This window comes from Crassostrea angulata, chromosome 9 (assembly GCF_025612915.1).
Source record: "Crassostrea angulata isolate pt1a10 chromosome 9, ASM2561291v2, whole genome shotgun sequence".
NCBI lineage: Eukaryota > Metazoa > Mollusca > Bivalvia > Ostreida > Ostreidae > Magallana > Magallana angulata.
Genome location: NC_069119.1, coordinates 12,178,267 through 12,195,851, shown reverse-complemented (window position 1 = coordinate 12,195,851; position 17,585 = coordinate 12,178,267). Strand labels below are relative to the sequence as shown.

Here is a 17,585-nt window from a genome sequence, read left to right as displayed (position 1 = left end):
ATCAGTTCATTGCTTTCTTTGCCGTCACTTTGAATTGCAAATAAGACTTAAGACGTTCATTTTCTCGTGTAGCAGATCAAGACGTAGGGTTTGGCTACAAGGCCCAAATCTCTAGTTCGGTTCACGCGATTTGGAACATGATAGGTTGTTATAGCAATCTATTTATTTATTTATTTTATTTATTTTTTACACAAGATTATGAATTTCAAAATATCGTTGTTCCTTAAAAAAATTTAACTTCACTTCAGAAACTTTGAATTCTCGGTACATATATGTTCCTTCACGATACATATTCCACTTATTGGTGTCGTCATCGTTTTATTTACATAAATATCTGAATAAAATTCCTTATGATATTTTCTTTTATCTTTTAGCATAAACCATCTTTATAGAAAAGTTTGTAGAATTAAAAAAACAATCCAACAAACTTTTCTATATATATTCTGTATGACAATAATTTCTTCCTAAGAAATTATTACATGGATTTTCAACTGGAAATTAATTTTAAGGCAACAATCTGATTTGTCACTCTATAAAAAACAAAAGTGGTTTTGTTCTTTCTAAGCAATGGTCTTTTCTTGATGATATAGGACTTTTATGAAACCACATCTTTAGCGGGTGGAGAAAATGTAACCTGGCACTTCTCTGTGAGAAAAACATAACAAGCTCGTGTACATGGTTGCTAACAAATTGACGCTCCTGTTAAAAAAAAAGGTTTAAAATTACTCCATATAACATACATAAACCATGCTCACCTTAAGGACCAACAGCATTTTTTTTATTCCGTACTAATTCTATACACGTAGCATCATAAGCTAATGCAAGATAGAAGTCAATGATACAATTTCATTCCTTAGTGTCGATATTTGTGCTTCACATGTAACAATTATGTTTCTATAACATTAATTAGCAATTTATTAGTTTTCTCATCGAGGGTAAACATTTTTTTATATATCATTTTATGTATAAACGGCGATAAACAGGCACCTACAACACGATTTGAGATCAAAATTATATATTTTATTTGTTATTTTTAAAATGATTGACATGTGCATATTGAATAACTAATCAAAATTTGAATGTTAGAGGTAAATTTACAAGCAAGATACAGAGTTCAGAAATCATTTTCATGTAAACAAAACTCGAGATTTATATTTGTTTACAAATAATGTAATGCAAAGAAATGACAATCTACTTGAAAAATTAACTCGTTTCGGTTGATTCATATCAACAAAAACAACAACATTTGATTAAACTTCAAACTACTACAACCCATATGCAAACAATAGCAAAGACTTAACTTTGTTTCCATAACAAATGATTTCAAACTCTGTATCTTGCTTGTACATGTAACTCAATAAATGACTTTCAAATTTTGAGCACACATTTAAAATATTGATCGTCCTAGGTATAATTAAAAAGGGGGAAAAATAAAAAAAAATTTAGCTCAAAAATCGTGTTTTGATCCTTCTGGTTTCAATATACATGTCAAAGATTTCACCGGAATCGTTTCAAAATTTCAGCGTTGTTATTTAAGCAAATGACAAAACGTAAAACTATCTTACTGGCTTCTCTTGTGACGTTGAAATTGGAAAGAAGATGGCAGTGGTATTGAAGTCTTAACAGAGCTATTCTTTCTGCAGTATTGTCCGTGGAATCGCTATGGTAGTTTTCAGTTGCCGTACTAGAGTTCATCTTTTTATTTCTGAAGTCAGCTTTTTATAATATTTTGCTCGGTGTATTAAACTCGTTGAAAGGTCCTAACATGTCTCTATTGTTCGTTGTCTTTTGATATCAACGTTCATATTTTTAGAATCCATTTTTGGAGTTTGTCACCATCCAAGACTCAATTTTGTCATATCAGGCAATTGCTTCGGACATTAACTCCATCTTTTTTTCTGCCTTGTGATAGAAATTGTTATTTTTGTTCACTGAATGTTCAGTAAATGGGATACATTTTCGAAAACTATCACACATATGTGAATAAGCTAACACAATTAAACGACAGATATTTTTTTCTTCGATGCAAGTCTCATTTAGAATTACTGCCAAAAATACACAATCACTCCAATAGTCAAGAAAACAAAATGACAGCTTTTGTGTCACACGATTCACAGTCTCTATCCGGACATACTATTGATTGGACAATAACTGAACGGACATGACTTTTGGTTGGTTTTTTTTCTTCATTCAGAAAACACCTGTCTACAACCACCGGTCAGAATAGGTCTCCTTCCTCTGTTGTTTCACTTCCGTCGCTTCTGCTGGATTCAACGGATCAATAAAGTAATCTAAAATTATATAAAGAAAATTATTCCAAGAGTAATGACTACGTTTGTACAAAGCTTCTAGTTATCGACATGTTTACATCACTGGTCCATCTGTCAAGTCTAGCAGTAAAAATAAGAGACTTATGATTATCAATACGAGTGCTGGACCAGTCTCGTGTTATTGTCTTATTTGCAAGTCTTTATATAATACGTGTTTTGATAATCTACGCGTTTTAATTCTGTACCTCCACAAATGATTGCTAGATGTATACAAATGCGTAAAATGTCATCAATATTACTGTAAACACACTGAAGCTCAAATTTCTATTTTGTTTTTTCCCATAATTATCGTGTGGTTTTTTTTCTTTGCCTTCTGGACTTTTGCCGACTTAATGAGAGTTTCATCTTATCAAAATACAAGGATTATTATTAAATACATGAACTTACGGAATTCATGCAGCAATTAGGACTATGTTTAGCTTTTACATCACACGCTTGAAGTGTGAAAATATGTTTGTAGCTATATGAATATAATTTCCTTTGTTTAATTAAGACTAGACTTTGGTCCACGTTTATATATTCTAGATATGTAATTATTATAGTATTGACATTTCAAATTCGAACATATTATCCGGATTCTATTTCATTTCCGGGGAATTTGCAAAAGATAAAATTGGACTATTTGATTAAAACTATATTCATGTACATTGTTTAGCGCAATATTGCTTTCGTTTTTACTTTCTGTTTTGAAACATCATACGATTAAAATAAATAAACAGTCTTTGCACAACCAAAACAAAAATATTTCTGAATTTTTTATAATCAACGTTCATTTTTTACTCTTTTTTAGACTCTTCACATTTCTCTATGCACAATGTGCAGCCTAAACGGGAATTAGGTAGATTACAAATACTGATAGTTATAACAGTAAGCTTTTTAAGTTCCTTTTACAAAATTATGCTTTTAACCGTTTAACTGTATAAATTACATGTATACTTCATTTCGTATTTTGTTCAAAGATGAATACTATATAAATAAAACAATGGAACATTGTGTGTGTGTGTGTATATATATATATATATATATATATATATATATATATATATATATATATATATATATATATATATATATATATATATATATATATATATAAGAGGAAAACAGTTTAGAGGGCAACTGACGAGATGAAATAGTAAACCATGCAATGACCGTTGAAACATCATACTCCAAAGATCATTGTACGGACATTCTACGTACAATTAAGAATTTCTATTTACAGTATCTAGCTCCTTGTCTAATGAGAGACATAGATGAAAATCTGATATTAGATATCTTCTCTAAATATGTGTGTATCCACAATCAACACACGAGAACACGAAGGACTTCATTTTCCGTACTACATGTAACAGACGAGTTTAAAAATAAGGCTTGCAGTCATATATCTAAACATCAGTGTTCCGTGCGTACAGTCAAATTAGTGCAAATTATAGATAATATACGTGTACGACCACGTTATAAAAACAGCATTCTCGTTTATCTCGAAAAAGATCAAACTTCGATCAAGATATATTTATATAGAGAGATGGCTGCATGACTGGGTCCTTTAATGACAAATCATTAGTGTTCAGGGAAAGTTTAAATCTACTATCCTTATTGAATTGCAATATAGATAAAAATATTTTGATTTTCATATGTACCCACAACAAATGATTTAAAGGAAAATCAACATTTATGCTTCGTCAAACAAAATCATGATACTAGAATAGAACTGTTACATGTAAAATGCATATCCGCATACCACATATTATCAGATAATTCAATTAATTGTTAATTATCGACGTTAGGAAAAAAGTTATAAAAATAAAATCCTCGACCTTCTCTTAATTGTACTTGTCAGAATGGTGCATGTATTTTTTTTTATTTGTTATGTTAACCTTGTTATGTAATTCCTCTTCATCTTCCGATCATGGCGTAAGAGATGTGCTCAAATATACTCAGTTTTGGCCTACTTAGGACAAACACGGTCATTGTTCTACACGTCATTATCCTTAAGGTACAAACAGTTAATATACAATTAAAGGACCAGTGTATTTATTTCTTGTTGACCACTGACTACTGTGCTCACAAATAAATTACCTTCATTTCCATACAAGACAAAGCAGGAGAAAAATCGAAGAGGAACTACTCAGAAAAGCAGTGTTGTTTTGCCTCAATACAAAAGTATAAACTGGTGCTAAGTACTAGTAAATTTTTTTTTATTTCCTCGAAATGTCTTATCAAGACTTCCTTTGGTGCTAGTCATTTTTCATATATATATATATTTATAAAAAACGTGTTAAATACTAAACATAAAAAGTTACATTAAACCATTATATACTTTAATTAATATATTATAATTAAAAGTTTTGAGTTTAAAAAAAACATTGTTTTATCTAATTTAGCCATAAAGAGGGTGGATGGTCAATAAGTTAATCATCAGGACTACTTAAATTTTATATATAATTATAGACATGATCTGTTATGTTAAAAACAATAATAATTATTTAGTATGGAAAAAAAATATGCATTTTATCTTCTAAATTTGGATATTTACCGGTTTTTTCATATAGAGCTCTTTTTCGAAAGGAGACCAAAATAATCTAAAATTGGCCACGACCATCGAGCCCTCTTAACATCAATGTGCAATGGCTTCACTTTTTTGTCACGTACAATGCCCTTGTGTTGAATTTACCTCAAAACAGACAATTTTGTTCATAAATTGATGTATGTAAATTGATGTATGCTTACACAAATGTGCATGGAATTTGTCAACTACATGTAAATATATATACATCTTAGTTTGGTTTAACACACTAATCAAGCTGTATTCTTTCAAATAAATGATCAGACACAATTTGCAAAAGTCAAACATATCACTGATTGACACATTTAATTTGTTAATGATATAAAAAGGTTGCATAACTATTGTCTTCAAATATGTAAACAAAATTGAAACATCGCTCTGTTTTTGTTTTAAAAAAGAGGACATTGTACATGTACAAACGAACTAAAAGTAAGTCTTGATTTCAGAATAATCCCCTTAGAGTAAATCATTATTATCAAAAAATAAGTGTCTTCCACCCTTTTAAATCTATTTAATAATTTTTACTTGAATTGTGTTAACCTTTTAAGGACAATTTAATTTTTTTTTTCTTTTTATGTATAGATTTATTTCATAACATACAAAAGAGATTTTGAGGCAAAACCTCCACAGAGGCCCTCTAACTATTCCTCACCTGGGGTGCCAGGGGCCCCCTGGATCGGAAGTTTGTTATATACAAAACATTTTTAAATATAATCAGAGATTGAAAAAGTTTACATTCTTATACAATTTTAAATTAAGCCATACTTCACTGTTAACAAAAGGAAGAAAAGTATTAGGCTCTTTTTTCGGTCAACGAAATGAGACAGAAAGGTTCAATAAAGTATCGTATATCGTATATATGGTCTAATTTTCGCGGTCTTTTTACATCGCAAAATATTCAATGCGTTTTCTAAGAATTTTTTGAATCGCAAAGAGGACTGACATAAATAAAGTTGCAAGATTTCCCATTTTCGCAAATTTTGTGACACGTGAAAAATGTACGGAATTCTAAGTTGTGTTGGTTAATTTGTTGACAGCCTAGCCACCTTAACATTGATAAGTTGATTGACGGCAGAGCTTCGTTCTTTGTAGGTTCGTTTGTAAGATGCATCCTTGTGTGTAGATTAAGGCCGCGTTGCAAAGTAAAATAAAATAATAGTCTTAAGATTTGAAAGATTCAGCTCTCCTTTGTTTTGATAAGACTCCTTAAGTTGTTTTTTTTTCAAATCAAATCGATTCATGTCTTCTCTCAAAACTGTACAAATGATACAAGAGTTTCAAGATATATACACATATTTTAATATTGTAGTATACAAGGAGACTGGATGAGCAGAGCTGGATCAGTTTGCCTGCGCAGAACAGATCATATGTTTTAGTTTTGAAGTTAAAGAGGGTTTTTTTTCAATACGAGCAAGTAAACAGCATTACATGACAGAACTTTAGAGCATTCGGTAGGACAACATATTTTCTTGATAAAAACCTTTTCGAATAAAAATGTCACACTCTAAAAGGTATTGAAACTCCCCCCCCCCCCCCATTTAATTAAGGTCTTCCGTCTTCAGCGGAAGACCTTACTGTTTTTCTACGGGTTCTCATTCTTCTATATTATTATTATTTTTCTCCTTGGTAGACACCCTTAATTTCTCAGGCATTTCTCAATCGATTTTAATGATTTTTACAGGGATAATGTCTTTGGTGAATATCTCTTTGCATCCCACTTCCTGTCTGAAAATTCACTTCCGCTTCTGAATTATCTACCTTTTTCCTGTATTTTGGAGCATGATGTTGTCCACGCATCTCCTCAGGAACCGTTATAGTTAGAGACTTGAAATTTATATGCAAGACAGAGTGGTAATGGCAGATATGCTTGCTTGTTTTAGATTTGTCAAGAAGCCATTTTCCTTGAAGCTCGCCTGGACCCGAAAATTGGGATTAAAAAACGTTATAATTTTTTTGTGGTTTTCTTTAATTATCTAATTTCTGAAAAATATTTTGTTAAGTCATGTAACGTAAAAATAGTTTTTATTTACAAGACCTTTCTTTTAAAATCAAGAAAAAGGGGCTGGCCCCTCAAATTAGGGGACTAAACGGCTCTAAAGTCTTTAATCTGTAGCCCTTTACTAAACGATATTTTGTGAATTGTTGTATAAGCAAATATGTTCATCTCACAGTTATGTATCCAGGCAATGTAATGATTTTTCCATGTGTTAGGTAATTAAGGGTTTTTAGGGGCCAAAAGTCCAAAATTTTGATCACCCATATCTCAGAAAGGAAAAATATTTTGAAATGCAGTACAGAAGAAAAGTTGTTCAAAATGATGTTTTTAACAATATGCAACCTTCAAAATTTCGTTAAACGGCCCCTATAAGGAGATAAGGGACCGGCCCCTTAAATCTTCTTTCTCATATATCTCCAGAACGGTAACGAATTTGTAAACACTTGTTGAACAAAATGTGTTTAGAATTAGGTGACCTTTTATTTGATATCAAGAAAAAGGGGCTTGCCCCTTAAATTAGGGAACCAAAGGGCTCTAAAGTCTTTTATCTATAGCCCTTTACTGAGGGATATTTTGTAAAATGTTATAGAAGCAAATATGTTTATCTCACAGTTATGTATCTAAGCGATGTAAAGATTTTATCATGTGTTACGTAATTTGGGGGTTTTTAGGGACCAAAAGTCCAAAATTCTGATCACCCATATCTCAGAAAGGAAAATATTTTGAAATGCAGTACAGAAGAAAAGTTGTTCAAAATGATGTTCTTAACAATATGCAACCTTCAAAATTTTGTTAAACGGCCCCTATAAGGAGATAAGGGATCGGCTCCTAAAACCTTCTTTCTCATATATCTCAAGAGCGGTAACAAATTTCTAAAAACTTGTTAGACAAAATGTGTTTAGAATTAAGTGACCTTTTATTTGATATCAAGAAAAAGGGGCTTGCCCCTTAAATTAGGGGATCAAAGGGCTCTAAAGTCTTTTATCCTTAGCCCTTTACTGAGGGATATTTTGTAAAATGTTATAGAAGCAAATATGTTTATCTCACAGTTATGTATCTAAGCGATCTAATGATTTTATCATGTGTTATGTAATTAGGGGTTTTTAGAGGCCAAAAGTCCAAAATTATGATTACCCATATCTCAGAAAGGAAAAATATTTTGAAATGCAGTACAGAAGAAAAGTTGTTCAAAATGATGTTCTTAACAATATGCATCCTTAAAATTTCGTTAAACGGCCCCTACATGGATATAAGGGATCGGCCCCTAAAACCTTCTTTCCCATATATCTCAAGAACGGTAACGAATTTCTAAACATTTGTTGACAAAATGTGTTCAGAATGAAATGACCTTGCATTTGATTTCAAGAAAAAGGGGCTGGCCCCTTAAATTAGGGGATCAAAGGGCTCTAAAGTCTTTAATCTATAGCGTTTTACTAAGAGCTATTTTGTGAAAGGTTATTTAAGCTGAATTAGGTATAATATGTTTATATCTCCTAACAATATAATGATTTTCTCTTGCGTTACCTAATAAGGGTTTTTAAGGAGCAAGAGGTAAACAAGTTTAATCTTTTCTATCTTATTTTGAAGAAATGCAAGTATTTAAAAAACAATATAAGAGAAGTTATAAAATGTGATACAAAAAGCATTAGTTCTCCACTCTTTTTTCCATATCATGTTTTTTTGGTCGAAAATCAAAGTCGATGATGTTAAATTTCCTTCTAAAAATCGGACGGAAGACCTCCTCGTTGCTCGCAACGAGATCGTGTCTAGTTATTATTATTACACAAAGCTACAAACTCGTTCATGACGTTGCAAATATTCCAGTGACCAACCTTTATACATGTAGGTAGACGGAGATTGCTTGTTCTAAATTTCACAAGAATAGTTCTAAATTTTCTAGATAACGCATTTGAATATTCAAAACACCCATACTTTGTTCTAAAAATTCTTTAAGTCATTCCCTTATTGGAGTTGTTACATGTAAATTCACTGTTCCATCTTTGTAAAAAAAGAAATCCATTTTAACATTCTACAAGAACCACCGCGTTTCAAACAAAACGAACGCGATAACATGTACTACAATTAAATTATTTTACTTACTGTATTCTTCTATTATATTAATCCAATTTAGTTGAGGGAAGCTCTCTTTCAAGTTAACAGATAAATCCAAAATCAGTTACATGTAAATGGGTATCTGCCATTTCGATAGGCCATTTTTGCGACTGAATATTTCCTGTACAAAAGGAAACGCCAAGGTCTGTATTAGATGATTGTTACATGCGACAAACAAATGGGTGATTTGAGGTAACTTGCAAATGGGAGGTGAACCATAACGTAAACAGATTAAGGACTTAAGATTGTCCCTTTAAAAGGATTTAATTTTTTTATCCCACTCTTCCAGCGTATTATAAATATGTATTAAAAGTTCACCAAAAGTCAAGTCAATATTTAAACAATCGTGGGCTCTAAGAAAGAAAGAAAGAAAGAAAGAAAGAAAGAAAGAAAGAAAGATAGTAAAAACATTATTTAACTTTTAAATGCATTAAACATTTTGTTTCTCAACATAACAAAGTACAACGCATGTTTTAAATGGCTTTGTTTCCAAAACTTGAATAATCTAATTTAATAAAAACCATAAAGTACGCTATAACTTCAGATATTTTGAGTTAATGAAATCAGAAATTAATATGAAATCAGAAGTACATTACTGTACATGTACATTCCTAATTAAAATTAAAATAAAATTATGTTCTTATTATCTTGTAAACACTAAATGAAATGACAATAACATTCACGATTTTAAATATTTTTGCACTTTGATACGAAACGAAATAATCGCAGGGATCCACGGAATTCCCAAAGTTCCCGAAATTTTAATTCTTGTCAAACTGATAAAATTATCAACGAGTTTAACATTTTGAATTTGTGCAACTCAATGATGCAAGAAAAATAGAAAAAAAAACAACAAAAAAACAATAATGTTGAAAAAATATTACATACATACAAGAGCGCCTATAAATCGTTTAATATTAATGTTTTCGTTGTAAAATTAGCATGGCATTGACGGGTGTAACGTTTTTGTATTTTTGAGATTTTTTTCATGCAGGAATGAAGAGCTATAGTAGGTATTTGACCCTTGGCACAACTCCAGGAGTCATTTCAAGAAGTTGGCTTGTCAATAGTAGAGAGAGAGAGAGAGAGAGAGAGAGAGAGAGAGAGAGAGAGAGAGAGAGAGAGAGAGAGAGAGAGAGAGAGACAGAGACAGAGAGAGACAGAGAGAGAGAGAGAGAGAGAGAGAGAGAGATGTCTGTGACAGCCCATCATTAGATATCTATAGAATAACAGCATCAAAGATGACCAGGATATATTCAGCCTTTTAATTTCCTGATTTGAACGGATCTCCCTTCGTGATCCCTAAGGGGTTCTGTATTCGCGCTTCTAAACAGTTTTCCCATTGCTTTTCTCTCTCCATCTTCCCCTCTTTCTCTTTCTTTCTCCATTTTTTGGTTTTGTTTCTGAGATTCATCTTATGCCTGGAATTTTTATCAGCTATCCATTCAATCCTATTTACGGCATTTCTTTTTTTTTTTTTTTTGCTTCTATTCCCAATTTTGTTTTATCTGTCGTGTATACCACAAGACCATCTTTATAACCTTCTTTGTAATCAGCATGTCAACAGATTATTACTTTCCTTTGATGTCTGTACAACGCCAGCTGATCAATACTCCCGAGATTGACGTCTTAGCGGGATTTTGACGTTACATGATATTAAAATCACATCTCTTTGATACATACTGTAATGAACTCTGATTTTCTAAGAATATATATAGAACTCGTGGTTATGTACAGGCGTCGACCAAAATAACCCCATCACCAAAGACTTATTTCTTGTTAAAGATAACTGGGATATTAATGTAATCATTAGTCAAAATTTCATCGTTCCCAGTGAATGAAATGAAAAAAATTGTAATTGAATTACAGGTATCTCTCAGCGTTATGAAATATTGGTTATAAAAATCACACGTACACATGTTTAATTTGATGACACTTAAAGCCATCTTGCAAAGATATTCTTGGGAGTGGGATGGGGGGTTGGGGGGTTCTGGTCATAAGTTGCATGGTGCCGATGAGAGAAGAAATGCATCTTCGCTAGCCAAGGGTTTCTGAACCGCGCCGCTCCTCACATGAGGAGTGGTGCGGATAACAAACGTTTTAATTTGGTAGCAAAGATGGAAGAAATATCATTGCTGTAGGAACACATCATTTTAAAGAGGGTCCGGACTGGTCGTATCGATTAAAAGACGTTATTTATCTTCTTTACAAGGAGAGCGTTTTATAAAGAGATGAAAATATGAAACGTTAAAATAAATTAAGCTATATATTTCAAAAAATTTTGGTTTTATTTTTTTTATTTTAAAAATCCATCGCCGCTTTGAATAAATGAAGAATCATTCTTCATTCTTCGGTTTTATGCATAGTTAAAATACCGGGAAACTATTACTGAGTACCTGTAAGCGCCATTTTAGCATTTTCCCCCTTATCAAATCTATAGAATCACTATTTCTTAACTAAAAAACGTTCATTGTCATAAAATATTGATTTTTTTTTTCATGAATCACGTTACAAAAGAATTCTGTACCCTTGCACCTATGCCTGCATGAAAAAAAGGATGCACAAAGCCTTGATTATTCAAACTGTATGCGATCTCGCAAGAGTGCATCATCTCTCATACATGTACTTACAATGTAATAAAACTGCTGAGGGGTCATTTGTTGATTATTCTAGTCTTCTTAAATAACATTGTAATTCTTTCTTAAAATCTGGCGGTGCATCATAATCGATAGCTATGATTTACTGACATAAGTTGATAATCGGAACCTTATAAATTGTATGTCATCTTGATTCTTATATATTTATATAACAACCTTTAACAGGGGTCCATAGTCATAACTGTGTCTCTATTATATAGCCAAACTGATCCGTATACTGTCATCTGTAATGACTATTCTAATTGCATTGTCATCAACAGGGATTATCCTTACAATTTCTATGTTCGGACGATGAATATAACAGCATCTTCAAAAAGTCGGTTGCCCAAAGCTATGTTGAGCTTACGAAACAGATTGACATTATACAATGTTTTCATTTGAACATTTTTTAGAAAAACCATCACTTGCTTGATTTTTATTTATGCAGAATATTATAAAAATATTTTAAAAAAAGAAATAAAGAAACATTTGGATTTTTTTCACAATAGGGAGTTATTATGACTTTTTTGGCATGGTGTTATGCATTTTCTTTTAAAATTGCATAAACGTATAATTTTTGTACACTTTTATGACAGAGTGGGTGTTTTAAAAACATTTGATCAAAACAAAAATATAAGCAATAAATTAACCGATGATTATCTAAGCATCATTACACCCCCACTTCACGAGGGAAAAAACTAAAGACGCATCTAAGAAATAAAAGGTCTAACTCTACCAATTTCCCTAAGGCAGGTTATTAAGACATGTTCTTTTTTCTTGTACAATGCAATGTGCATGACCTTGCATCAAAATAAAAGTCTCACTCATCCAATTATAAGTCGGACAGAAACGTTCATAATATTATGTCATTGTGTACGTATTAGGTTGTACGAAATTCTCTTCCCTATCATAGAGTCCAAAAATAAGCACAGGGCAAAAATAAAAAAATGTCCACAGCGTAAAATTTAGTGTTTAACCAAATGTCTTTTATTACCCCCTAAAGCTGTTTTCATAGATGTTGCAAACTTTTTTTTTAAAGAATAAAATATGTTTATAATTGAAGGGCACAGGTAAATGAGTCAAAATAAAGGTATGCTCGACAACTAAGTGCTGCAGGATATCAAATAAACAAGACTATTATCTTTCTTCTTTTTTCAATGATTTTTTCATGAAAATAAATCAAAGCAAAGAAAAATGCTAGAGTTTATATACGTTATACATGTAATTATCGGGGGGTTTTTTTCTTTTTTTTTATTAGGAAGGGGGTCTTATAGGACATGTACAAGCTGAATACTTATTAATATATCTTGATATTTCAGATTTTATAAAAGATATAAACACATCAAAAGCTGATTCTAAACATTGATCCTATTACACTACAAAGTTCTAAACGAACGCACTAATCTTTTATTTTTTTAGATTTTTCTTAGCCCGAAAACAACTTCTACAAGCCTGCTTATAAATTCAGACGCCGAAATTGGCTTTATAGACTCCGATTTTCTTACTTCAGTTAATAAACAAAATAAACTTGGCCAAATCTCACATGTAGTTAAAACCCCATTGTCGCCGCACTGATATAACGGGAAGGGGAGATTTGTTTTTCAACAAGCACTCGGTCTTGGAAGTTTGTATAAGTTATTTGCTATTAGTGAAGAAAAAGAAATTAGTTTGGGTTTGTAATGCGATTTTAGATATGTATTTATCGGATTAAAAGTGCAACTGAATTAAGAGCTAGAAATGATATCTCAATTCTTCCATGTCGCAGCATTCTTCACGCTCAATTATTTTTATACGTGATCATGTGTGAGTAATTAAAGTACTTTAGTTTGGGGGAGCGGTTTCATGCCGGCGATCACCGACCGATCACTGACCGATCCTAAGATTGAAAAAAAAAGAGTATTAAATGCTGTTTTATATCTTTTTTTCTTACGAGGGTTACATGTATAACATATACAGCTTTCTATGTTTGCGAAAACTAACCATTTTTCTCACATGCTATTACAATGAGGTCCTGTTCAAGTTATCCCTGTTTAAGAAAGGTTAACATTGAATGATTTTTTATTTTGATGAGTCGCAAAATTTTATGAAAGTAGCCTTAAAAAAAATGATCAGATAATATAACGCAGTATCATAATATTAAGTGCACGTAAAAAGTTTTTTAAAAAATGTTTTAGTTTATTGTTATTATTTCATTCGGGAAAATAAATGACAAAGAGGGGGTGAGGGTCTCTGTTTTTACTTAATAGTTCACATCTTTAAAAAAATCATACCTAAAATTCAAAGTACATCCGATGTTGGGTACATGTAACTACCTATCCTCCTTAAGCCGTTCCACAAACATTCAATATGAGTTACATACATTAACCTCCTTTTTGGCCACTTAAAGGATTTACCCATAAGTATGTTTTATATATGTATAATTAGAAAGATATCGCTTAAAAATAGAAACCGTTTACGTGAATAACAATGGTTCGCGTAGCTTAATTTTATGCTTTAAGATCCAAAGAATACTTGAAAATTCTAATCCGATTGATTGGTCATCAGGAGAAAGAAGTCGCTAACGGACTTTAAAAGCAAGTAACTTGTTAATAGCCTTTGTTATCCCGAGTGGCCCTATATCGCTCTATGATGTTTTGGGAGGATTTTTTTTCCTTGGCCGCCATATTTTGCGTGTGTGTTTACATGTATATATTTAAACCAATCCCCGTCGTTTATTTTAACCTGTAAACATTGAATGTTTTTGAAATATTAAATTATTTGTCTAGTGTTTTAAAACTCACGTGACTGCTGGGTTAATTTATTTCATTTTTCAATGCTAATTTTCACTTAATCATTCTTTTGTTGTAATTTAAGACAGTTTTAATTTTGAAGAGGACATTAACAAATTATAATACTCTGTATAGATAACTTGCTGTCCGAATTGAAGGAAAATCTATCTAAGAATTGAAACTGAATTTCATTTTTTTTTTCACAACGATGGGTTTTATCTCTCTTTCTCAAAAGATCGTTTTTTGAAATGAGAGAGAGAGAGAGAGAGAGAGAGAGAGAGAGAGAAAGAGAGAGAAAGAGAGATGCAATAGAGTTACGTGTATTATGCATGTCAATGCGTACACTAGAAATTATTCATTGTCGATATTATAATTATTTTGTTTAAGATATTCTATATTTCGTCAAACATTTTGGTCTGAATGTTACTGAAGTAAATTCATGCATAATGCGGTACTCATGCTAACTCGGTCAACGTTTGACAAGTAGAGGATAACACTGGTATATAAGTTATAAAGAAGACACAGTCGCCGAGACTAGTGCTATCATCCCAGGGGATGAAGAAAATAAGCCTCTGACAATCAGGATAAACTTGTCCCCAGATAGAAATGTCAGTCCGACTTCGGCAAAGATAGTGATCTTATGACATATCATTTTCGTTCTTGCAAGAATATTTTTAACACGGCCGAGTAGACACGATAAAGTACATGTGAACTGGAACAAAGTTGGGGGGGGGGGGGGTGATTTCGGGTTTTTAAAAATATTTTTTGTTTTAAAGGGGGGCTGAAATTGTGTAAAATCAGCGGAATTTTTCTTGATACATGTGTGTGGTACAGAGAAAAATCATCTGTACAAATTGCCGATAGATGAATTGTTTGAAAAATAATTTTCCGACTCTACTGTTAATATAACTTGTTTTGCTTTTTGTTTAACATGTTTACAGGGTGTTCATGCATGGGGAAGAACCGTTGTAAGATAAATGTTACAATCGTCGAAATATTTTTGAATGTTAATTACAATAGCATCATCGGCATCGGCGGTAATTATCCTTCTTCTATATGTAAGGAAATTTGACGAAGAGGGGGATGGGGTGGTGTGGAAGTTCTGGACATAGCAAATATGGCCTAAAATCTTAATCAAAATGCATGTCAAATACTTTGGCTAATCTAGGTAAGTTTTGAAAATTCACCTCAATTTTAAAAGAGCCTAAAAGAGCTTGTGTAAAAATCTCTCTCTCTCTCTCTCTCTCTCTCTCTCTCTCTCTCTCTCTCTCTCTCTCTCTCTCTCTCTCCACAGACCAAGAATCTTACTTTACGTTATGAAATAAAATTAACATATACATGTAGTATTGTTATTTTTAATATCTTAGTTCACCCTATTCATCTAGAAGCTAATTATATCCATCTTTCCAAAATATATCTACATGTAACTGCGACATAAACTTGAAAAACACATTCCTCAAACAAATCTTCTTTGGTGACAAAAGTCCCATAAAAACCCATTATACACACGCGTGCTGCGCCTGGGTCCTTGACATGCATGTGTAATCAGCGTTACACATTTATTATACACTCAATTATCATTTAATACAAAAATGCGGCCTGTAATTTTACGTTCGTCGACGTTCACTTTTTTACACGCTATTTTGTGAAGCACTGCGTACATAACATTCAATTTGTTATCGTTTGTGCTAGAATATATATGTATACACGTACATGTACTTTTGTATATCAAATTACGAATATTACTAATTTTACATCTTAAATTTATTTTAAGGTGTAAATCGTCTTTAGGACAAAAAGATTCTCAAGAACGATTTCAACAAATTTATCAAAGTATTATGCATGTCATTATCGATTAAAGTTTAAAACTATATATTAATCATTTCTAAATGACAGTGGAGATAAGAGGCTGGGGTATATGTCATTTCTGAGAGACTTACACAATTCAATATCTTAATTCTTAATTTTGCAAAATTTTATTCAAATAATGTTCCTCAATTGTGTCAAATACACCAACTATTGTTTAGTCATGACGTCATGTTTACATTCAGTAGCATACATGTGTACACTGGTGTTTCATATACATGTAAACTGCACACTCATTTTTAATATGAACACATTTTTCATAAAACTTATTAGCATTCTCGGCCCAAAATAACAAAGTTATATATGTAAACAAAGTCGAGATATGGAACGAAATAACAAAAATAAAAACCTTACCTTTATGATATAAGAAATAATGACGATGCTTTCAAAATTTGCTGCACATAAATACATGTACGTCACAAATGATCCACCTAGCGCACACACGAGCCTCCTGGAAAATTAGTTCGTCCCGATTTTGCTTCCTACAAAATTCATAAGGGCGATGCTCGGTCCCCCGATTTAGTTTTGTTCAAGGTAAAGAAAAGAATAAGAAGGAATTTAAAAAGAAGCTAGGGGAACAAAATCGCGACTCATGCTGTCTTGGCATTGGGCAGAGATTGGCAGTGCCTTCAGCCGTGATTACCGGCAAAACCGGGTAAGGACAAGATATTTAATCGGTCACACAGAATAGTTAGATTATAAACATCAAAACTGCTCCCCGCTTAATTCAAAGATCTTGAAAAAAAAGCTTATTATATTAATTGATTTTTTACAAAAAAAATTATAATAAAAGAATAGCATTTATCTTCACCCCGGCATCACTGACTGTGTAAGTTCATTAGATATTAATTATTTCTTTCCATATTACATGCTACATTCTCATAGATTCAAAGGTCTTCTAAAAATGGCATGTTATCTATAAGTTATCTAAATAAATAAATATCAATTTATTTTGATAGGGAATAAAATCTTTCATCTTTATGCTACAACATGCTGTAATTTCATTAATATATTTTCATACTGCATGTTCCATAGCGTTTGTAAATATTTTGTTAGGAAAATACTAGATTAAATTACCATCAAAAGTGCATTTTTAAACCGGCTGTTTTCTTTTAGATACTGGACACAGATAAACGTTTGGCTTCAAGCATAACATTTAAGAAATGATTGCTAATTTACAAAACTTCGTTTGTGGGTGATTCTATTTTTTTTAGAAATAGATTTGTATATGTCTGCAGAAAAGGAGGGCAATTACGAGAGAAAAAATATTCTAGAAGAAGAATGATAATAAATACAGTTTTGGCACGACAT

The 17,585-nt window shown here is 31.9% G+C and overlaps 1 protein-coding gene across 4 annotated transcripts in view; it reads right to left on the bottom strand.

Moving 5' to 3' along the window:
• The window catches only part of LOC128162736 (corticotropin-releasing factor receptor 2-like), a 35,648-nt gene extending 18,859 nt beyond the window's left edge, over window positions 1–16,789 (bottom strand). Inside the window, exons 1-2 of one of the 4 annotated variants that reach the window (XM_052826082.1) lie at window positions 16,629–16,789; window positions 1,566–2,291 (exon numbers count right to left, since the gene is read on the bottom strand). In XM_052826082.1, coding sequence (XP_052682042.1) covers window positions 1,566–1,695 — 130 coding nt within the window. In that variant the 5' untranslated portion in view covers window positions 1,696–2,291; window positions 16,629–16,789. Of the gene's footprint in view, window positions 1–1,565; window positions 2,292–8,992; window positions 9,144–16,628 lie in introns of those variants that run through there. The other 3 variants (XM_052826079.1, XM_052826081.1, XM_052826080.1) reach the window with 3 other exon arrangements.
• Between the last annotated feature and the right edge of the window lie 796 nt (window positions 16,790–17,585).